A 23,757-nucleotide genomic window follows, 5' to 3' on the forward strand; every position below is an offset into this window, starting at 1 on the left:
CACCCATTTGGGGTGGGGGGCAGGACAAAGCCGTAGCTTGTCTGGGACATGTGGGGAGGCCGGGGCAACTCCTACTGCTGTGTGCCACCTGTCTTGAGGCAGCACAGCAGCTCTATCCAGAGCCTGCCCCACCCGGGCTGGGTGAGCAATGGGAGGGCATAGCCCCTGCTCTCAGTGCCTTCCACTGCCCACCTGGAGTGCAGCCCCGGCCCTGCCCATGCCGCACGGATCCAGTGGCACATGGCCCCCATGCCTCCCAGACCAGTGGCACGCAACAGCAGGAGCCACCTCGCCCCCTACCTGCACCGCCCTAGCCCCTCCCTCACTGTGGGGGTGTTGATCTGCCCCCCCCATGCCCCTTCCCCCCACAACAACAGACTTACCAGCTGGACTCAGCTGTATCGAATGTCGTAAAGGAACCAATCCTCCATTTATAACATTGTTCCTATGGGAAAACTGGTTCCGAGTTACGTCTTTTTGACTTAAGATGTGGTTTTCAGGATCCAATTGCATCGTAAGCGTGAGGACTGCCTGCATACCCACAGTTTAAAAACAACTGCCTGATAGTGGCAGCAGCATTTCTGGTTAGGCAGTGCTGAGGGAATCAACTGACTTCATTGTTCATTATAATCTACCTGATCCTTCTTCCACAATTATTATCTACCTGATCCTCTTCATTCCACAGGTGTTAACGACCTTCTCTTCTTTTTGATGGTCTTGATGTTCCACCAATCAAGCTATCCTTCATTCTGCAATTCTGCTGTCTGTTAGCTGCTCCTGGTAATGAAACCCTGCAGATTGTGTTCAACTTCATTGAAAGAAGTTATAGTTGTTTTTGCTTCAATCTTAAACAGAATAATACAGCCCAGGGCCCTAGGATCAAGTTCTAGATCTGCTCATGGATATAAGTGTGAAGTTTCTTAGAAGTTGTGAGAACAAAGCGGTCTTGTTGATGAAGACTCTAAATAAGGCGAAGGGAAAACAGGACACTGTAGAGAAGTACTCCATGAGGTTGAAGGGAAGGCGGTAGAAATAACCTTCACAAGAGCATACGTTCAAACTACTGGACATCTTCTAGGTCCATAAGAGAGCTCGTTCAGTTTCATTTCCAAGATTTCAGTGAAACAAAGACATTTGACTAGAACTAGTCAAAGAACGATTATTAGACTATTAGAACAAGCCCTCTTTAAACAGAGGGCATTGCCTGAAGAGGAAAGGAGAGGAACTGCCAGTCTGTGCGCCACCTCCCCACACCTCAACTGGTGAGAAACTCTATTATGCTGTATTATGAGCTAGATGGGCATTGGAGTAAGTATTTGTTTTTGTGCGCATGGGGTGTGACGATCAAAGATGAGGCTGTATATTTGTCACTTCCCCTTTTCTGACTGGATAGTGATAAGGGAATTGTAACTACTTTGCTTTTGTGTTTAAAAGTGTAATCATTAAGGGATTTGTAGTTGTACTTTAATCTTGGGGCCAAGCTTGCAAAAGGCATCCTGTTCACAGATGGGCTGTAGTCTTGTCTCTCTAAAGGCTGAATGGTAATAAGTTTTTGGTAACAAACACAACAAAAAAGGGGGTGGAGGGTGGGGAGTAGAGTTCTGCCTATGTGGCAGAGTGGTCAGTACAGCTGTTGGGTGGGAGGAGTGACATAGCATGGAATGCCTGGAGGACTGACCAGATCTGTCATGGACATGGGCGACTAGTGTCGCCTTAGACAGGGGGGGCATGTGTCCCCCCACCTCCACGGCCAATTTTATTGACTGCAGGGCGGGGTTCTCCTGTGGCCAATCACAAGATGGCTGATTGTTGAGGCTTCTGGGAGTGGCTGCAGCTGCTTTTGGGAGCACAATGGCACTCCACTCCCTGGCCAGTGCTTGTAGGGGTGGCACCAGCACTCCCACCTGCCACCCCTGCCTATTGCCTAAATGGCAAGCACTGCCAGTCAGAGAGTGCACCAGTGCTCTCGGGGTGCACGTGCACCCTCTATGCATTGCCGCTGGTCACAGATCTGAGGAAGGTCATTGATATCCAGAAGCTTGTCCAACAGCTCACTCAAGTAGACAGTTTATCTAATAAAAGATATCACAAAAAATCCTTGCCCCTTGTTGGGTAAAGGCAGTTTTGGATTGAGGTGGGAATCGCAAGTATTCTTCTCAGAGCAGATAGAGTAGTACCAGAAGTCCTGGAAAATTTTAATCATGACTCTTTTTTTTTCTCTCTCAGGTCATTGATAAAAATGTTAAATAGGATTTGGTTCTTAGCCCTATACTATTGGGCCCCTCAAGAGACAGCTGCTCAGCACAGATTTCCTGTTTATTATTATAATGTTGTGACCTGTCGTTTACTCATTTTGCAATATATTTTGTTTGCATCCTATAGATCTTTTATGATTCTAATTTATTATGACATCTTGTGGTACTACATCAAGTAACTCAAAAACCTATTCACTTTATGGACCAAATTTTGCGTTCTCAGAGAAGGAAAAAAAATGGTGGCAAGTTAGTTTGAGAACATCCATTTTCTGTAAACATTTTGATTTATAGTATAATGCCTAGCCTTTTGCTTCTCAATCCAAAGAACCAAAGACCTTGCCTAATAATTTTGCCTACGACTGAAGTCAGGCTAACAGACCTGTTATATGGGTCATTTCAGATACGCATCTGCAAGTATTTGCACAGTGTTAACTTTTTTTTCCAGTTCTCTGGAACTTCCTGGGTGCGCTAAGACTTGTAGCAAATAAATTTGACAAGATTGCACCCTGGCTGCTCTTTTTGCGCTTCAGTATACAGGTTTCTTTTGCTTTATGCGGGTTCTGTATGTGCAAATTTGCTCTTATGTACAAGTTGTATGCACCTGCTGATATTAGAAAGCGCTGTGTAGTAACTGCTCAGCATCCACTGATCATTGCTGGAAGGGAAAGCATTTTCCCATCATACAACAGGAGTGCATCAGAACATTTTTTGTTTCCTGCTTCGTTAATGGCCAGTCTAAAAGTCAGTGCCATTGTGTAGGGTTCTCTTTTAGGATTTGCTTTTTTTCTTGATAAACTGTATCATTTCCTTTGACTCAACTGGCCAGAGATTTCTCCTTGTATTGTAGGGTGGCTTTTAAATTGTAGCAGGCTTACCTTTCAGAGCTTGGGTTGAATCCCAGGCTTGAGATCCTGCTGTTTTGATTGGTGGAGCCCATCCACCAATCAGGAGGCAGCAAGAGAAAGAACATCATGCCCCTTTCCTGAGGGGAGGGGGAGAAGAGCTCCCTGGACCTGATTGAAGACTGCAACACTGTCAGGTCCGGAAGACTTCAGGGGCGGAGCCCTGGAGCGTATAAAAGGAGCTGCATGCCCATCACAAGGGGCAAATGCATTGGGGACAGAGAAGAGAGAAGACTGGGGCTTAGAAATGCTGAGGAGAGCTGCTCAGCAGGGAAAACAGTAGCCCAGGAAGAGCCCCTGAAGACTTCTATCAGTGGGGAGCGTGGCACGGCTCCAGCGGTTAGGCTCTCGGTGCGCAGCATGGCGCACGGTGTCCAGACCCTGGGAGTTGCGGGAGGTGGCTTGGGTCTGCAACATCTGGCATGTGGCCAGAGACACGATGCACAGGCCAGTGCACGGAGCAGGATCTTTGGAGCCCCTGGGGCGGCTCAGGTCCTCAACCCCCAGAACAAGGCTGGGAGCTCGGTGCAGGAGGCGCTGCACGGAGGGTGAGAGACCTTGGGAACCGCTTGAGGTGGCTCGGGTCTACAGCTGCTGACAGAGGGCAGCAGCTCAATGCAGATGATTACTGCCCATTGGGTCCGGGAACAGACCGAGCACTGGTGCTGCACAAGGCTGTCTAGGCCTCCAACCCCTAGCACAAGGCGAAGGGCCTACTACACACAGCGGTGCCTGTGACCCTAAGCCAGGACGGTGACAGCAGAGTCAGGGAGCAGGACAACCCGGCAGGGACAGAGCTTGACCTGGAGACCAAGAGGCAACCCTCCAGGACTGCGGAGTAGTAAGTTACCCTGGAGAGAGAGTCCCCACAGGGGAGTGACCCCCCCGAGGGTTGCAAAGGGGCACCTCATGGGCCGCTCCTGGGTGATAGTGGGGGAGCTTAGGAGTCTTTGGGGTCTTCCTCCCCTTTTTCTTTTCCCCCCCATCTCCTTTCCTGTAGTGGTACCTTGGGAGTGGGGCCCCTGCCCTGGAGGGCACCCAGGTAGTCTAAGGACTGCTGATTATATTTGTGGACTGTGCCTTGCAGTTTATGTGAATAATTTGAAGTAATAGTTTGTATATGAGTAGAGTTGTAAGGTTTCCCAATCAATATATCAATATCTTTTGGTCTGATTTGTTCTATTTCTCATCTGTATTTTAAATGATAACTGGGTGTGTATATCTGTGTGTATGTGCACATATGTGTATGTGTGTATTTGTGCGTGTGTGTAGGGTTTATTGTTTTGTAAATTTGTACATATATATATATATTTATGTCCTTGCCCTTTAATGGTTTTTTTGTAATAATAAATCTGTATATAGTTAAGTAATAGATTGACTGGACCTGACTCTATAGGGGATGGAGGCTGCTGCTGGCCTGTTGTGTCCCTCCACAGCACACTGCCCTGCCAATAATTCCCTCAATTGGAGAGGGAAGTATAAACCCATGTACACCCAGGCTACAAAATCGATCCTAGGCCTGCCAGTTAGATCCAGCCCACAGAGCCGTGTCATCCTGCCCACAGGGGGTCCCCATGGATCTGAAAATTTGGTGGCAGGGGAGCAATGGCAGTATTGCAGCTCCCCTGCTGCCAAATTTCCAGACCTGTGGGGAGAGACATGGCCCAGATAGTATGCTAGTTTGGTCCACAGAGGTGGCCCAGATAGAAGTGTTGTGGGGCTGATTCTGCGGTACGGGGCTGAGCAGAGGCAGCATGGGGCCCTGGGAGATGGCATGGGGCCCTCATTTGGCAGCATGGGGCTGAGGCAGGTGGCATGGGTTTAATCCTGGCAGGCAGAATCCAATCCAGCCCACAGATCAGCCCCATGCCAGTCATCTGGTCCACAAAACCAAAAGGTTGAGCACTGATGTCCTAGTGCAGTGCTCCTTCTTGAGCCAAATGCCCCTCAGCTGAGCGTTCTTAACAGGGTTGACTGTTCCTCCTTAAATGGGCAGCCTGGCCTGTCATGTACATATTTGGAAATAACAAGAATTTTATATATAAAATTGGCATATTGTATTTGCTTCTAAATTAGACTGTATATTTTGTTTTAAACCAGTAAAAGAAGGCAGATTTAGATCTAGATCAGGAAAATCTTTTAAGAACAGCAGAACAATGGAACAAGCTGCCAAAGCAATTTATGGAATCTCCTTAGTTGCCTGTCCAGTCTTTTCTTAAAACATCCATCTGGGATTAGTTTAGTTTAGGAATGACAAATCCTGCTTCTGTGAAGGGGGTAGACTAAAACCCATAACATCTCTTCCAAGTTTGATTCTAAATGCCTGGAAACAGCCAGTACAACTTTCAATATAAATTATTATTTGTCCCACTTTTGACCATTTAAACCATTCCAGTCAGGCCATAATAAGTAATTTTAACTTATTCATGCAGCCCTTTCTACGATATTTCTCTACTAACAGCTAGGTTGAATTGTTGCTTATAAATGAACTATTCCAATCCTTAGGGTAATATCTCTTATCAGACCAGCCATGTTGGCGTGCCTTTATTGCCAAGAAGGCTAACAGCATAATGTACGTATAACAGCATATATGTGAAAAACACTTAATTTAATGATTTTCAGGAAAAATACAAAATGGCAATTTAAACCAGGCCCTAGTTATACCTTGGCTTTGGCAAGGCTTTTGATATGGTCTCCCACTACATTCTTGCAAGCAAGCTAAGGGAGTATGGGTTGGATGAATAGGCTGTAAGGTAGATAGAAAACTGGCTGGATCATTGGGCTTAGAGGGTGCTAATTAAAGGCTCTCTGTCTAGTTGGCAGCTGGTCTCAAGTTGAGTGCCCCAGGGGTCAGTCAGACCAGGGGCTGGTTTTGTGCAATATCTTCATCAAGGACCTGGAAGATGGCGTAGAGTGCACCCTCAGCAGGTTTGCAGATGACAAAAAGCTGGAGGGAGTAGTAGATACCAGGGCTGTGCGAAGTGTTGGTCCCTGACTTGATTTGGCCTGATACAGTGGCCGAACCTCTGAATCCAAATCGAATCAGGAGACCCTTTAATCTCTCCGAATCAATTAGGAGAGATTCGGAAAGATTTGGTGATTCGGACATAGACACAGCTTTAAATGTTTTTCCTGCATACCTCAAAGTAGCAGGTGGCTTGTGATGCTGGGGCGTGTGGAGTGTCCCACAGAAGCAGGGGGGGCTCCCCAGCATGCTTGGCAGCAGACCTGGAAGTGGACCAGAAGCACTTCTGGTCCACTTCTGGGTTTGCCGGAGAGCATGCAGGGGGCCCTGCTGTGCCCCTTCTCCTGGCTCAGTGACTGGTGCCTCCCAGGTCTGTGGGAGTACCCGGGGTCCCTCCATGGCCAATCGCTGAGCCAGGGGGGTGCAAGGAAGGGCCCCTGCATGCTCCCTGGTGGACCTGGAAGTGGACCAGAAGTACTTCTCATCCACTTCCAGGTACGCCGCTGAACATGCAGGGGGCCCCCCATGCTTCTGTGGGACACTCCATCCGCCCCAGCATCGCATCATTCATGAGCCATGCTGGTACCTCAAGGTATATAGAAAAAACATTTAAAGCTGTGTCTATGTCCGAATCACTGATTCTCTGAATTTCAGATTCGGCCAAATTGAATCAGGGACAGCGATCTGAATCAACGAACTGAATCACTGTCCCCAATTTAGGAATCTGAATAGGGCTCACTTTGCACACCCCTAGTAGATGCATTGGGGAGGGCAGGGCTAGGATTCAGAGAGACCTAGACAAATTGGAGGATTAGGCCAAAAGAAATCTCACGAGAGTTGATAAGGACCTGCACGAAGTCCTGCACTTATGACCGAACAATCCCATGCACCAGCACAGACTAGGGATTGACAGGGGGGTTGCAGTGGACAAGAAGCTGAATATGAGCCAACAGTATGCCCTTGTTACACAGAAGGCTTACAGCATACTGGGCTGCATTAGTAGAAGCATTGCCAGCAGATCGAGGGAAGTGATTCTTCTCTTCCATTCAATATTGGTGAGGCCACGTCTGGAGTATCATGTCCAGTTTTGGGCCCCCTCACTACAGAAAGGATGTGGACAAATTGGAGAGAGTCCAGCAGAGGATAACAAAAATGATTCAGGGGCAGGGGGACATGACTGATGAGGAGAGGCTGAGGGAACTGGGCTTATTTAGTCTGTAGAAGAGAAGACTATGGGGGGATTTAATAGCAGCCTTTAACTCCCTGAAGGGGGTTCCAAAGAGGATGGAGCTGGGCTGTTCTCAGTGGTGGCAGGTGACAGAACAAGGAGCAGTGGGCTCAAGTTGCAGCAAGGAAAGTTTAGGTTATATATAAGGAAAACTTTCTCATTATAAGAGTGGTTATGCACTGGAACAGATTAGCCAGAGAGATTGTGGACTCTCCATCCTTGAAGGTGTTTAAGACCTGACTAGACAAAGCTTTGGCTGGGATGATGTAGTTGGGGAGGATGCTGCTTTGAGCAGGGGGTTGGACTAGATGACCTCCTGAGGTTCCTTCCAACCCTAGTTTTCTATGAGTCTATGTAGTTGAGATACATTTTGTGCCTCTTGCATGATTTGTGGACCATTACAGCTATAACTTCACTATTTCAATTTCTCATTTATTATCCAGACTTGGAATTCCTGTGTATAGGCAGTTAAAGAATTTCTTTTCCAAGTCCCAGAGTGTCTTGACTAGTTTTATATTTGACATCTTGATTTTGTGCTCAATAAAGCTCCGTTGCTGTTTGACTCTTCCATTTTTTATTAATTATCCTTCTGATTAGCTTAGCTGTGTGACTGTTCTCTAGAAGACTGGTTTGCCTTCTGCTGAGATGGAGGCCATCCAAAATGCGCTGTCTCTTTCCCTGTGGAAGTTGCAGAGAATCCTGTACCTTATACTACTTGCTTAGCCTGCAGTTCAGTTCCAAAATCTTCTGCTTTTGCCCACAGGATAGCAAGGAGAAGACCTGGACTTACGAAAGTATTTTTGGAGCATGGAAGAGCCAGGTGCCTTGCTCATATCAAGTTTCACAGAGGAAAAAGCACCCTTCCGATGTCCACTATTTTCCTCCCTTCCACACGAGGCAATTTTCTTCTCAGCTTGTTTCCCCACACTCAGAAGAAGAATATTTGGCATGCTTTCAACATCAGGGGGGGCTTGGAAAATATACCTGGATAAGACGAAGCTGTGTCATCACTACCTGCATCAAAGCCTAGATCAGAGAAGTGTGTATGTGATATATTTTCAGAATCAGATACTGAGATGCAAGACCCAGCTTCAAATATATTGGCTGACTTTCATCAATACAGAGCCCTAGAGGTATGAGAAGCTTTGGTCCCTGATTCAATTCAGTGGAGATTCGGCCTGATTTGGTGGCCGAATCTCCAAATTGAATCAGGAGACCCTTTAAACTCTCCAAATCGAATCGGAACCCTCCGAATTGATTCAGAAAGATTCGGTGATTCAGACATAGAGTCATAGATGTAGGGTCAGAGGGGACCTGAGCAGATCATTTAGTCTGACCCCCTGCCCTGGGCAGGAATGAATACAGGGCTCATATGATCCCTACTAAATTTAAGCTCATATGATCCCAACTAGGTAGTTATCAAGCCTCCTTTTAAAGACCCCCAGGGTAGGAGCCAGCACCACTTCTCTTGGAAGTTGGTTCCAGCTCTTAGCCACCCTGACTGTGAAGTAACGCCTGCTGATGTCTAGCCTGAACCTATTCTCAATCAACTTGTGGCCGTTGTTCCTTGTTACTCCAGGAGGTGCTCGGGGAGCAGGGTCTCACCCATTCCCCTCTGGTCCCCCCAGGTAAGTTTATAGACGGCCACTAGATCCTCTCTCAGCCTTCTCTTGTGGAGGCTGAACAGGTCCAGGTCCCATAGCCTCTCCTCGTAGGGCCTGCCCTGCTGCCCCCTGATCATATGAGTGGGCATCCTCTGGACCTTCTCAATGCTGGCCACATCCCTCCTGAAGTGCGGCGCCCAGAACTGGATACAATATACCAACTGCGGCCTGACCAGTGTCACATAGAGGGGGAGGATCACCTCCTTGGACCTGCTCATGGTGCATCTGTGGATGCATGAAAAAGTGTGGTTAACCTTCCTGATTGCGTCCTCACATTGGCAGCTCATGTTCATCTTGGCATCAGTAATGACTCCAAGAACCTTTTCTGCCTCTGTGCATTCAAGAAGGGAGTTCCCCAGCCTGTAGGTATGCTGCTGGTTCTCCCCCCCCCCCGGTGCAGCACCTTGCACTTGTCAGTATCAGACGTAGACACAGCTTTAAATGGTTTTTCTACGTACCCCTAGGTAGCAGGTGGCTCGTGAGCACTGCGATGCTGGGGCAGATGCAGCATCCCACAGGAGCGTGGGGAGCTCCCTGGTGTACTCGGCAGCAGACCCAGAAGTGGACCAGAAGCACTTCCGGTGCACTTCTGCGTCTGCCGGGCAGTGAGCAGGGGGGTCCCCCTGTGCCCCTCCGGCTCAGTGACTGGTGCCTCCTGGGTATAGGGGGGGCACCCAGGGTCCCCCCACGGCCAATGGCTGAGCCGGAGAGGCATGGGGGTTGGGCCCCTGTGTGCTCTCCGGCGGACCTGGAAGTGGACTGGAAGTAGATTCATAGATTTCATAGACATTAGGGCTGGAAGGGATCTTAGAAGATCATCGAGTCCAGCCCCCTACCCCAGGGGCAGGAAGTCAGCAGGGGTCAAAGGATCCCAGCAAGATAAGCATCCAAATGTGTCTTGAAGGCATTCAGAGTAGGTGCTTGAACCACCTCCGGCGGCAGGCTATTCCAGTTCTTGGGGGCTCGGACAGTAAAGAAGTTTTTCCTTATGTGCAGCCTGAAACGTTCATGGAGGAGTTTGTGACCATTCAACCTCATCATCCCTTGGGGTGCTCTGGTGAACAGACGTTCCCCCAGATCCTGGTGAGCACCCCTGATAACCTCATTGGTGGCCACCAGATCACCCCTGAGCCTGCGCTTTTCCAGGCTAAAGAGCCCCAGGGCTCTCAGCCTGTTGTCGTAAGGCCTGTTTTCCTGACCTCTGATCATGCACGTGGCTCTCCTCTGCACCCTCTCAAGCTTCTCCACATCCTTTTTGAATCGTGGAGCCCAAAACTAGATGCAATATTCCAGCTGCGGCCTCGCCAAGGCCGAGTACAACGGGCTAACGACGTCCTGGGATTTGCTTGAGAAGCATCTATGGATGCAAACCAGCGTTTTGCTCTCTTTACTAGCCGCAGCATCACATTCAAGGCTCATGTTCATTTTGTGGTCAATCATGACCCCCAAGTCCCTTTAGTCCATAGTACTAGCCAACATAGCACTGCTGAGCCTATAAGGATGCTGCAGGTTTTTCTTCCCAAGGTGGAGAACCTTGTATCTTTCAGTGTTAAACACCATCAGGTTATCATCCGCCCATTTCCTGAGCCTGTCAAGGTCTGCCTGGATTGTTCTCCTGCCCTCAGATGTGAATGCTTTACCCCAGAGTTTGGTGTCATCAGTGAACTTGACCAGTCCACTATTGATACCAATGTCTACATCATTAATGAAGATGTTGAACAATATAGGTCCAAGGACAGAGCCTTGGGGAACCCCACTGGTCACAGGGCACCATGACGATTGACTTCTGTCAACCACCACCCTCTGGGTCCGACCACGGAGCCAATTCCCCAGCCAGTGGATTGTGGTGGGGCTGAGGCCGCAGTTTGCCAGTTTTGCCAAGAGGTGATCATGGGATACCAGATCGAAGGCTTTTTTAAAGTCAAGATATATGACATCAATCTGTTCTCCCTTGTCCAGGTGATAGGTCAACTGGTCTTAAAAGGAAATGAGATTGGTCAAGCAAGACCTACCCTCAACAAACCCATGCTGGCTGTCCCTCAGGATGTTGCTGTCAGCCAGTCTGTTGAGAACGGCCTCTTTGCTAATGTTTTCTAGGATCTTTCCCGGGATAGAGATCAGGCTGATGGGCCTGTAGTTTGCTGGATCCACTTTCCTCCCTTTCTTGAAGATAGGCACCACATTGGCCTTCTTCCAATCTTCGGACACTTCACCAGAGCACCAGGAGCTCTTGAAGATCCGTGCCGGGGGCTGAGCTATGATGCTCGCCAGCTCCTTGAGTACCCTGGGGTGTAAACTGTCAAGGCCGGCTGACTTGAAGGTGTCCAGCCTCTCAAGCTGTTCCTTCACAAGGTCAGCATTGATGGAGGGAAAGGAATCTCCCTCTCCCAGGCCTCCCTGCCCCATAGTGGGCAGGGGCATCCCATGGGACTGGTGAAAAACTGACTGAAAATACTTCCAGTCCACTTCGGGGTTCACCACTGAGCACATGGAGGGCCCCCCCCCGTGCTCCTGTGGGACACTCCATCCACCCTAGCATCGAGCATTCACGAGCCATGCTGGTACCTGGAGGTATGTAGAAAAAACTTTTAAAGCTGTGTCTGTGTCCAAATCACTGATTCTCCAAATCAGCAGTGAATCTTCAGATTTGGATTCAGCCGAATGAAATCGGGGACAGTGATCTGAATCAACAAATCGAATTTGTTCCTGATTCGGGCCGAATCCCCATTGAATAGGGCCCGCTTCGCACACCCCTACTGAGCACCCACAAATCCATGGAACTTTTGAAAGTCAATCCCACAGTGTTAAGTTCAGCCCTCAAAAATGGAAGCCCCCTAAATAAACAGTCCCTGAAAAATGTTCTGTGATTTCTTCAGGGTGTTGTTTCTTCAGAAGTTGGTGGCAGAACCAAGAAATCTGGAAGCTTGAGCTCCTGACTCCCATGCTTGTTTTACAAACTCTCCAATTCATGTCTATTTTTTTTTAACTACTGTCATTACTTCTGTAAAGTTAGAACATGCCGCATTTACTATTCTGAACATCAGAAACTAAAAACAGACTATGGAAAAGTACTTACAAAGCCCAGTCTACTGCAATGATCAGGGTGATTTCATCAGTTGGAAGGCCAACAGAGGTCAGTACAATGACCATTGTAATGAGTCCTGATTGGGGGATTCCTGCGGCACCTATGCTCGCTGCTGTTGCTGTTATGCTGCAAAAATAAAGGGCCACAGCGCCATCGTCATTTAAAGCTCTCAACTGGTTTTAAATGTATGGCAAGGTAAATGTTAAACATAGTTAAAGATCAGTGCATTTGTCACTCAGCCACCATCTAGGACAGAGGTGGGCAAAATGCGGGCCCCTAAAAAATTTAGAAAATTAATATTTATCTGCCCCGACTGCTTGTCACGTGGCCCTTGACAGCTTGCCAAAACTCTGTAAGTGGCCTTCCGCCCAAAATAATTGCCCACCCCTGATCTAGGAGATCTGAATGGTGACTTGGAGCGATTTGTTGGCCAGGCAGGGTTTCCCCAGGGAAATCAGTAACATTGCAGTTTGGGGACTGTAGCAAGGGATAAGGTTCAGTGTTTGCCAAGGACCAGCATCTCCCACTTAGCTGCCTACCTCAACTAGTCAGCTCTCCTTTTAGATTATAGAGATATTTTTGCTTTTGTGTCATTTCCCTCCCCCCCCCCCCCCTTTTTCTACAGGAAAGTTCCTTTGTGCTGGTTAGAGTTGAAGAAAAAAGTTATAATTAAGCAGAGTTTTAGTAAATATTTTGCTATGGTTGATATCAATGGGATATTTTGCTGTTGAGAGAGCATATGCCTACATAGTGCCTTCTGTTACAGGCAAGTGTCAGGACATTTATGTAGCTCTCAGCTAATAAACCTCTGCCTTGAATGAAAAAGTCTGCATTTTTGGAATGGAAGGTCAAGTTACTGTGGGCAGGCATGGTTGCAACCAGAGCCCCATTATAATGTGATTTACAAGGCAGTTTGAAAGAGAATAAAAACCTTTCCTCTTGCCTTTCATATGGCTTGGGTTTAGTTTGACAGCTAGAGTGAATTCTCGAGTCTCTTTTTAAAAGAGCCTGGTTATTCATGCAGAGAATGAGAGAGAGTTGCAGAACACAAGTCGCATCTGGATATTAATGGCCCCGTTATGTGGTCTGAGACCAAGAGGACTCAGTTCCATTCCCCTCGCTGCCACAGACTGCTTTAGATGCATTGCTAGTGCCAGTGTCTGGCAAGAAACTTCTCTCCTTCCCAATTTTTGGTTGCCCAGCTTTGAGATGCTTGGTGTTTCTGGGTGAGCAGGTCCTCCCCAGATGAGTAGCTGCTTTTGAGAAATTGGGCCTAGATCTGTACCTCAGTTCCATATTTGTAAATAAGGTGACATGCACCTCATAGAATTGTGCAGCAGATGAATTAATTGAGTTGTGCACGTACACTTTGATAATTAGCACATCTAGGCCCAGGTTGGATAGCATAGAAGAAATAATCATGGAGTTGAATGAGGGTATGCAGATGCTGAATACAGAATATAGCTGCCTCATTCCCTGAACAGCAATGAACCTCTCCACTGAATGATTTAATTGCTGAAGAAGAGCAAATGATCAGGTTACTGAAGAATCTTTATGCCATATGCACAAAGGGTGTCATTAAGGTTGTATGACACATAATGAAGTCCAATCAGTACGGGGTTTCTTGTGCTTGTCTTTTAGTATAAATTATTTTTGTCACTTCTCTAATGGTCCAAATTTAAAATGTGGCACAGGATTTTATACTGACATTTCCTAGCTCTATTTTATAAATTGTCAGAGGAGAACTGGAGATTTTAGGAACTGCTTATGGGATATTTAGGACACTTAGGCCCAGGCAAAGACATGAGTGGTACTGTAGCATAAGCACACTAGCTGGATATAGTTATGCTGAATTGATCAGCAGTGAAATACCAGTCTTGATACTTAAAATGCTGTTCATCAGGTTGCATTGAGAAGTCTGGGATGTGTCTCACCTTTTCCATAAGGTTTTGTTCCAGCTGTCTGCACACTTGGGAGGTAACACTGCATCAGGTTAAAAGTATTTATTTTAATGAAAATTTAGCCAGGACTTCAACAGCTTTTGTGCTGGTATAACAATTTTGGGTAGAGGTGTGGTATTTTAATGGAAATGTTTATGCCAGTACAAAGGGATTTCACATTAAGTTTGTTCCCTTTCCAGAACAGAAATGTTCTGCACCAAAATAACCATCAACACTACAGGAGAAAACAGGACAGATTTTCTGTAAATAAAAAAAAAAAAAAAGGAAGAGTTTCATTTACCTTATAGTTATAATTTGTCCCAAGTCCAAGTCGTAATCGTTAACCTGAGCAATGAAGATAGCAGCAACAGCTTCATACAGGGCAGTGCCATCCATATTGATGGTTGCACCGACAGGAAGAACAAATCGTGCCACTCTTCTGTCTATCCCATTGTTTTCCAAAAGACACTTAAGGGTGATGGGGAGGGTTGCTGAGCTGCATTGCAAAGAAATAACTGAAGATCATACATTTATCTCCAATATCACTTTTTGCACTGAACACTGCAGATGTGCGCTAAGGATTTTGCAAAGAAGGTGTGGGAGCATTTTAACCGCCTACTCCCAGCCTCTTCCCCCACCACGTGGGCTGGCAAACTGAATCACAGGTGCAGCCGTTGGGGACTGTTTAAATGCTCTGAATCAAGTAAGATTTTCCCTCTTCTCCTCTCTGCTCAGAAGCATGTCCCTTTCCCTCTCCTTCATTGGCTGCTGCTGCTGTCCCCGCTGTCCCAGGAGCAAGGGAGCTCCTGTACTACTCCAGCTATGCTGCATGGGGGCGTGGGCTCAGCCTGGGACAGCGGCAGTAGTGGGGATGTGCCACACACCGTTCTTGTCATCAGCCTTCTCTTGGTACATCGGCACTGTCCCATTTACCTTCCTCAGGGTAACCAACCTTGAGGCAAGGGAATGTTGCAGCAGGCCTGCTCTGCTCTGCTGGAGTGATCCACCTAGAGAAAGCTACCTCTGGCATTCATGGGGACTTGAAAAGCCTGGGACATCCGGCCATTTGAGAATGACCATTGCAAGCCTGAAAGTTGCTTCCTACTAAGAACTTCTACTTAGAGCTTCATTCAGTTCAATCAGTCCACAGCAATAGTCTGTAATGAGTTGAAGATTGAGTGGCTTTGACTAAAGAGAAGAGTGCCCAATGCTGTTTCCCCTACAACTTTCAGGGATAGTCTCTCTTACAAGCGCCAAGAAGAGGGCCCAAGTTGATTTGAGAAAGGCCAACAGCAGTGTGCAGTTTGGCAGTTTCTGCATTTAAGTCACAGAATCAGAAATGATCCTATCCAGGGCAGGCATGCAAAATCCTGCTTGGAGGCAAAGAAACTTGATGCCCCCCTGGTTTTCACAGCCACCAGCTGATTGCTCCATGATGGGACCTTTAGTTAATCTGGAGTAAGGTAATTGTTCCCAGAATGCCTCATTTCTAAGGGTGCAGTTTTAATTGCTTCTGTGGTGAGAGGGCTGAGGTTTCTTCTTCTCTGTCTTTTCTACCTTGGTGATTTTCCTGCATCAAGCAGCACTCCATCTGCCTTTGAATTGGATATTAACATTTCAGAACCGTTGTGTTAAGGAACCCATTGCTTTCCAATCAATGTAGTGAGACGGGTTTTTTACCTAACAGAGAGAGCTTTGTGCCCTGGATATATAAACAGGCACTCACTCTGTCAGAAAAATGTAGGCAGCTATTCATTTGCTTTGAAGCCTATAGCAAGGGCAAGGAAGCATGCAAAATTGGCCCCTGTCTGGCTAAAGGACTGTATCCTATCATTGTGCTGCTGTGCCTAAACTACTTCTCCAAAAGCTGCCATCTAAATAAATGTTTGCTGATGAGGGACAGAAAAAATGCTGCTGTCCTTCAAATCAATGCATTTTGGGGGTAAGCTATTGCTCTGCTGCCCTCCGTGAGATCCCAAGTTTGTCTTGTGTAAATTTTTCAGTTTTGCCCAGCTCCAGGTCAGATTAAAAGGGTAAAACGTGTACTGTTGTCAAATGGGATCAGTTTGCATTTGGTCCTTCTAGAAATCTCTCGAGGTGACTTGAACGTGTGTGGTGTGGAGGGGAGGCTTCCTTATATTTGCTTCTTTCCTGTTTATGACGCCTGCAATCCCAAACCATGGAAAGACTCTAATCGTCACAGCAAGCTGTGCCAAGACAATTGCTGTGCTGTGGTCTCATTCAGAATGACTGGATTACTTTAATAATGGGAAAAGTATCTTCTCTTGGAGCTCAAATTTCTAAAGGCGTTTGCATAATCATTTTTCTTTTACATTCAGATCTTGAAAAGAACACCTGATTTCACTACTTAGGAAACAACAGTGGGTTAAACTCCGGTTTAAAGCATTTATATGTAGCCTAGATTTCTATAATTAAACCAGCTGTAATTTTGGAACGTTTGGGAAATACCTGGATGACGTAGCCAAGGCAATCAGCAAGGCTTGCAGGATCCCCCGGATGAAAACAAAGGGATTTTTTCTGGTAACGATTATGAAAAGCAAAGGCAAGAGGACAAGTCCATGGATCACTAGCCCTGATACCACTGTTATGGCATACAGTCCCAATTTCTTTCCAATCACAGATGGATCTTCCATCTCCAAGATCTTTCCAGCAATGAGAAAAACAATGCCAAATGGAAAGTACCTGCAAGTAATCATAGGAAATATTCACCCATTTGGAACAGAGCCTGATACAGAAAGGATGACCTTTCATTCAGAGAAGAGATTTTTTTCAACGACGCTAGTTATCCTGAATGAGGCATTTGAGAAACCTGACTTAACACATGCCATTCCAAAGGGCCAGGACAGTGTTAAAAATTACAACAAATGGAAAATTTTGGACTATTCTTTTGGAGGCTAAAGGGGAAATGAGATCATCAATAACCTTTTTATATACTTAAGAAGTTTCAGGGGAATTTTAAACAGTGCATGTCAGTGCTTGAAAGCTTTAGAAAGCAGGCACCAGCCTCAAAGAAGCATTCTAGTTGCAAAGCTAGATATTACAAAACTCGCTTACTCTTGCTATGTATATGCGTATGTAATATATATTACATACAAAAAGTTATGTAAAGTTGTACAAGGTCAAATGCTCAAAGTTTCATAGATTTCATAGACATTAGGGCTGGAAGGGACCTCGGAAGATCATCGAGTCCAGCCCCCTGCCCAAAGGGCAGGAAATCAGCTGGGGTCATAGGATCCCAGCAAGATAAGCATCCAGTTTCAACTTGAAGGTTTTCAATGAAGGCGCTTGAACCACCTCCGGTGGCAGGCTGTTCCAGACCTTGGGGGCTCGGACAGTAAAGAAATTCTTCCTTATGTCCAGCCTGAAATGGTCTTGAAGTAGTTTGTGACCATTTGACCTCGTCATCCCTTGGGGCGCTCTGGTGAACAAACGTTCCCCTAGATACTGGTGGTCACCCCTGATAAACTTGTAGGTGGCCATCAGATCACCCCTGAGCCTGCGCTTTTCCAGGCTAAAGAGCCCCATAGCTCTCAGCCTGTCATCGTAGGGTCTGCTCCCCTGACCTCTGATCATGTGCGTGGCTCTTCTCTGGACTCTCTCAAGCTTCTCCACATCCTTTTTGAATTGTGGAGCCCAAAACTGGACGCAGTACTTCAGCTGTGGCCTCACTAAGGCCGAGTACAGGGGGAGAATGACGTCCCGGGATTTGCTTGAGAAGCATCTATGGATGCAAGCCAGCATTTTGGTCGCTTTACTAGCCACTGCATCGCATTGCAGGCTTATGTTCATCTTGTGGTCAATGATGACCCCCAAGTCTCTTTCTTCCATAGTGCTAACCAACATAGCACTGCCGAGCCTATAAGGATGCTGCAGGTTTTTCTTTCCAAGGTGGAGAACCTTGCATTTATCGACGTTGAACACCATCAGATTCTCATCCGCCCACTTGCTGAGCCTGTCCAGGTCAGTCTGGATCACCCACCTGTCTTCTGGTGTGGATGCTTTGCCCCAAAGTTTGGTGTCATCGGCGAACTTGGCCAGTCCGCTTCTGACTCCAGTGTCCACATCATTAATGAAGATGTTGAACAGTATGGGTCCAAGGATAGAGCCTTGGGGACCCCACTGGGGGTTTCTAAATTAGAAAAGGCCAGACTTGATTGCCTGCACCACCTCATTGTAGCCTCTGTATGCATGTACCTTAAGATGCAGTCTCTGACTGCATGGTCATTAGGGCTGTGCCAAGCTTTGGTCCCTGATTCAATTGGGCGGAGATTTGGCCCAATTTGGTGGCTGAATCTCCAAATCCGAATCGAATTAGAGGATCCTTTAACCTCTCCAAATCGAATCGGAACCCTCTGAATATATTTGGAGAGATTCAGAAAGATTTGGTGATTAGGACATAGAGACAGCTTTAAATGTTTTTTCTACATACCTCTAGGTAGCAGGGGCTCGTGAGTGCTGCAATGCTGGGATGTATGGAGTGTCCCACAGAAGCGCGGCGGGCTCCCCACTGCACTCAGCAGCAGACCCAGAAGTAGAGCAGAAGCACTTCCAGTCCTCTTCTGGGTCTGCCAGGGAGTACGCTGGACCCCCTGCATCCTCCAGCTCAGCAACTTGTGCCGCCTGCGTCTGGGGGGCACCCAGGGTCCCCCTGTGACCAATTGCCGAGCTGGGGGTCCAGTGTGCTCCCCAGCGGACCTGGAAGTGGACTGGAAGTACTTCTGCTTCACTTCTGGGTTCACCACTGAGCACACAGGGCCCCCCCCCCTCACTCCTGTGGGGCACTCAGTGCACCCCAGCATTGCAGTGATCATAAGCCGCACTGGTACCTGGAGGCATGTAGAAAAAAACTTTTAAAGCTGTGTCTGTGTCCTATCACTGATTCACTGAATCAGCATCAAGTTTTTTCAGATTCAGCTGAATCGAATCGGGACCGTGATCTGAATCAACTAATCGAATCACTGTCCCTGATTTCAGGCCGAATTCAAATCCAAATCAAATAGGGCCTGTTTTGCACACCCCTAATGGTCACGTATCACTTTTTTTCCCCATAGGACTTCGTTTTATTTGACATGTAGGACTTGTAGAGAGAACCAGTAGGCTGAGTTCTTGTTCAGAAACTTGAAGAGCACCAAGACACCATCTCGGAGTTCACTGACCATGCTCTGTGAGGCAGGAAACATAGGCAACTAAGGATGGTTTCGTTGGGAACAATCCTGCCTTGAACAGGGGCTGTAGTGGATGACCTCTTAATATCTCTTCTAGCCCTACTTTCCTGTAATCCTATGAACGGGGCTGAAGATTTTCTAACCTCTTCTTTTATAGTTGATTGTAGAAGAGGGGATGTTTTAGCATCCTGAACTTGAAATTCCTGGCGTTTCTTTTCTGTAGGAATATGACTGATATTGCACTCAGTGCATATAAGAAAAGACATTTACTTACCAAACAGCCATGGAGACGATCCTCATCACTGCTTCATTGAGGCACTGGCACACATTGACTAATGGAATGCCTCGCTCACCCATCTTCCCCAAAAGGAGACCTGTAATCAAGCATGTCATCTCAAGTTATTAAACAGTTGCAATGTGTTGACATGTGATATGCAAAGGACTTCAGGCCTTTGTGGCCATGGTATGAGGCTCAACACACAAACTTCCAAAAGATCCAACTTTCACTGAAATAAACTACATCTTTTTTATTATTATTTCTATTGCACTAGTTCCTGTGCTCCTCCGTGAACAGTACCTCATTGCACTTGGCACTGTACACAACAGAGCTATAGATAATTTGAGTTATCTACTAGGCTTGTGCAAAGCGGCTAGTATTTGCTTCAGATTTGGCTGATGCAGGGGACAGTGATTCGATTTGGTGATTCGAATCACTGTCCCGATTCGATTTGGCCGAATTTCCAAATCGGCCAGGCCAGGCCCATTGCTTGCCCCCTCTTTTTAAAAAAAGCAAGCCCCGGATCACCAGGTCCTACAGGCGGGGGGCAATCCCCACTGCCCCACACTGCATGGGGAGCCCCTCATGGGTCAGCTCCAGCAATTTAAGAAAAAAAAACAAAAACAAACCCCCCCCAGGACTCTCTGCTCCTGCTGGCGGGGGGGTGATCCCAGCTGCCCCGTGCCACATGGGGGGCTTTGCATGAGTCCCCAAAGCCCTGAGGCTGTACCAGTGAGTCCTGGGGCTTTTCTTGGATTTTTTTTCTTAAGAGGCCAGAGTTGGCCCATACAGGGCACCCGTGGGGGGCTGGAGGAGGTGGAGGGGTCAGGGGGCTCATGGCAGAGCCCCCCATTCAGCATTGGGCAGTGGGGGGCAGCAGGGATCGCTCCCCACCCAGCAGAACCCGGTGAGCACCAGGGCTTTTCTTTGAAGTACCGAGCTGGGGTGGGGGTGGGGAGTGGGTAGGGGTCGGGGGATTGACAGGGGTCCCCCCATGATCCCCTCCCCCAGCCCCCCTTCCCTGCCCCTAGTACTTACCAGCTCAGAGTGGGTGCAGCTCCCTGCTGCAGCCGCTGGGGACTGTCTGAATCATCAAAACTCTCCAAATCTTTTCTGGAGATTCGGAGAGCTTTGAATCGATTCGGACCTTTAGATTGGTCCCCTGATTCAATTCGGATTTGGAGATTCGGTCACCAAATCAGGTCTATTAGCTACACTTGGAATAACTCCTCTTGCCTTCACTTTTCCTGAGTGAGATTGGCCACACTGCAAACAGTATCTGAGCTGCAGTTGAGCACCCCAACATGCACCCCACCTGTGGCCCCCGCTACACTCAAGTTGGACAGCCTGGGGTTAAAGCACCACCCAACTTGAGCTAGGGATTGTTGTGTGAGAACAGTGATCAGCCTAGGGGCAACGCTGACACTAGAACCTGAGTTAACAACACCCCAGCAAAGAAAGACCAGAGTAGATAAAGTAGGCAAAATGCTTGGGGGAGGATGTTATGCACTGTGGAGAGGGTCAAATTAGTTGACCTAGTTTGGCCATCATCTCTCCCATTAGGGCCATGTGACCTTCCCCAATAAACCAGCTCCATGATTGAAACCCTTCTGAGCAGTAGTTGATGGGTATGCCTCCCACCTCCGATAACAAACTGGTAACCTTTAGGCAGTATTTCAACACTTTCTACGTTGCAACTCCTTTTACAGTGGGAGCACTTTTGTGCCACCACGCTTAGGCACTGTTCATATACATGCAGTTCAGAGAGGGGCAGGGGCCTGCAGCATGTCCTGTGGACCAAAGACATCATCCCTGTGTCCTTCACCCACAGTGAGAGCTAAGTTGGGACAGGCTACTGGAGAAAATGAAACCTGGGGCAACTGGAACTGGACAGAATGAAACCTGGGGCAACTTGGCTCTTACTTGTCATGAGGCATCTGGGACACAGGGACAGTTACTGCAGGGCAGCTGAGGTGTGGTAAAGCCCTGTCTCCTGTTAATTATGAGCACAGGGGTTGATTACAGGTTTGGAGCATGAAGGGCTCTGGGACTTGCGACCCCTACTTCTAACTGCTATGGCCCGATTTAGGATTATGACCCTTAGCTTAGGACGCAGTTTTCTAGAGCAGTGGTTTTCAACCTGTGGTCTACAGACCCCTGGGGGAACACTGACTATGTCTAAGGGATCCACAAAAAATGACTGATCAATCAAAAGTATGTGAATACTAGACCCGTGTGAAGCAGCTAGTATTCACTTTGGATTCAGATTTGGCCGATTTGGGGGACAGTGATTCATTTTGGTGATTCAAATCACTGTCCTGATTCGATTTGGCTGAATCTGATTCAGAGATTCAGCAGCAGCCGAATCTCCGAATCAGCCAGGCCCATCCCCTGCCCCTCTCCCAGCCCACCCCAGCTCTGGCAATTGTTAAAAAACAAAACAAAACCCTGACTTAGCAGGTGCTGCCAGGTGGGGGGCAATCCCCACCGCCCCCCACTACCCCGCACTGTGTGGGTGGCTCTGCATGAGCCCCCTGACCCCCCCGCTCCCCCAAGGGTGCTCCACCCAGGTCAGCTTGAGCCCTTTAAGAAAAAAAAAAAACAACCCCAAAGCCCCCCGGACTCACTGCTCCTGCCAGCGGGGGCAATCCCTGTCGCCCTGCACCATGGGGGGCTCTGCACAAGCCCCTGAAGCCCCGAGGCTGTTGCAGGAGTGGTGAGTCTCCGGGGTTTTTTTGGCTTTTTTTTTCTTAAAGGGCCAGAGTTGGCCTGGGTGGGGCACTAGTGGGGGGGGTCAGGGGGCTCATGCAGAGCCCCCCATGCAGCATGGGGCAGTGGGGATCACCCCCTGCTCAGCAGCACCCAATGGGCCGGGGCTTTTTTTTAAAGTACTGGGAGCTAGGGTGGGCGGAGGCAGCCGTGGGGGGGCTGGGGGAGCGGGGGGGGGCTTGGGGGGCTGGCAGGGGCCCCCCCATGGTCCCCCAGCACCCTCCTGGCCCCTAGTACTTACCAACTCAGAGTCAGTTGCAGCTCCTTGCTGCAGCCACCCGGGACTGCCCGAATCATCAAAGCTCTCTGAATCTTTGCCGAAGATTCGGAGAGCTTTGCATTGATTCGGACCTTTAAATCAGTTCCCTCATTCAATTCGGAGATTCGGCCACCGAATCGGGCCAAATCTCCTCCGAATCAAATCACCACCCGAAGCTTTGCACAGCCCTAGTGAATATTTACACCTACAATTCAAACAGGTTTGCACCTCTGTTCAAAATTTTTTAGGGGTCTGCAAATGAAAGATTGAAAACCACTGTCCTAGAGGCAGGTGAAGTGTGGTGGTTGTCCCCTCTCCTCACTCCCACCCCCTTTTGATCACAACAAAATGAGCTGTTCTTTGCGATATCATTGACCTTTAAAAGTTAAAGAGTGGTGATATCAATACAACTCAGAATAAAGCATAGTTAACCCTGTCCCTGTCCTAGCAGGGAAAGGACTGCACTTTGTTTCTACCATATTACTATATTTGTCTAATAGCACATGATAATGCCTGCTGTTGTATGATTATGTAAAAATGTCCCTCTCATTGCTTATATACAGGAGTAAAGAGTGCTGCAGAAGGTTTACCTTTGAATTTTCTGATGTCTGTAAACTTAAAAGCTCAGATTTATTGTTACATTAACTGAAAACCAATTATTTTTGCTAGTGAGGGAAGTTCCCAGTAAACTTTTTCTTTTTTTTTTAAGCCTGTATTTTGTTCAGTATTTGTCCACATAGTACCCACACTCTATGTGTATAGTCTTTCTCCATGTGCTTTGGACAGCTAGGATACTTGCATAGAGGTTTCTCTGTTGGAGAACCTCAGGAAGATGTCCTTGGACCTGGAGAAGAAGGGTTGTGCTAAAAGTCAGTCCTCCATCCAGTCCCTCTCAACTAGCACCGCTGTGAGCAGCAATTCTGCTCTGAGTTTGAGCTTTCCCACTGAATGCAGTTACTTTCAAGCCATGTGCCAATTGCCTCAAGAAGGGATTAAAAGGAGTATAGCCCTAAAGAAAAGACTAGAGAGAATTCTTCCTCTCCAGAGCCTTTATACTTAGCACACGAAAGCTAATGGATTAGGACTGTCACACACTCTACATGTGAAGCGCACCCAGCAGCAAAGGCCTTCTGGCATCTCTATACTGCTATAAGAATAACCACCCTACCAGCATTATTTGATTCTTTCCTCCATCTTTCTTACTATGCAGTCCACTGTTGTTGTCCT

General features: G+C 47.6%; 1 protein-coding gene across 1 annotated transcript in view; it reads right to left on the reverse strand.

The window, feature by feature from the left end:
- The window catches only part of LOC102563985 (excitatory amino acid transporter 5), a 75,305-nt gene that overhangs the window by 12,299 nt on the left and 39,249 nt on the right, over window positions 1-23,757 (reverse strand). Inside the window, exons 6-9 of the mRNA XM_014599802.3 lie at window positions 19,500-19,599; window positions 16,509-16,742; window positions 14,341-14,535; window positions 12,091-12,225 (exon numbers count right to left, since the gene is read on the reverse strand). Of these exons, the coding sequence (XP_014455288.1) occupies window positions 12,091-12,225; window positions 14,341-14,535; window positions 16,509-16,742; window positions 19,500-19,599 (664 nt within the window). The remainder of the gene's footprint in view (window positions 1-12,090; window positions 12,226-14,340; window positions 14,536-16,508; window positions 16,743-19,499; window positions 19,600-23,757) is intronic.

The sequence above is a fragment of the Alligator mississippiensis genome, chromosome 16, assembly GCF_030867095.1.
Source record: "Alligator mississippiensis isolate rAllMis1 chromosome 16, rAllMis1, whole genome shotgun sequence".
NCBI classification, from domain to species: Eukaryota; Metazoa; Chordata; order Crocodylia; family Alligatoridae; genus Alligator; species Alligator mississippiensis.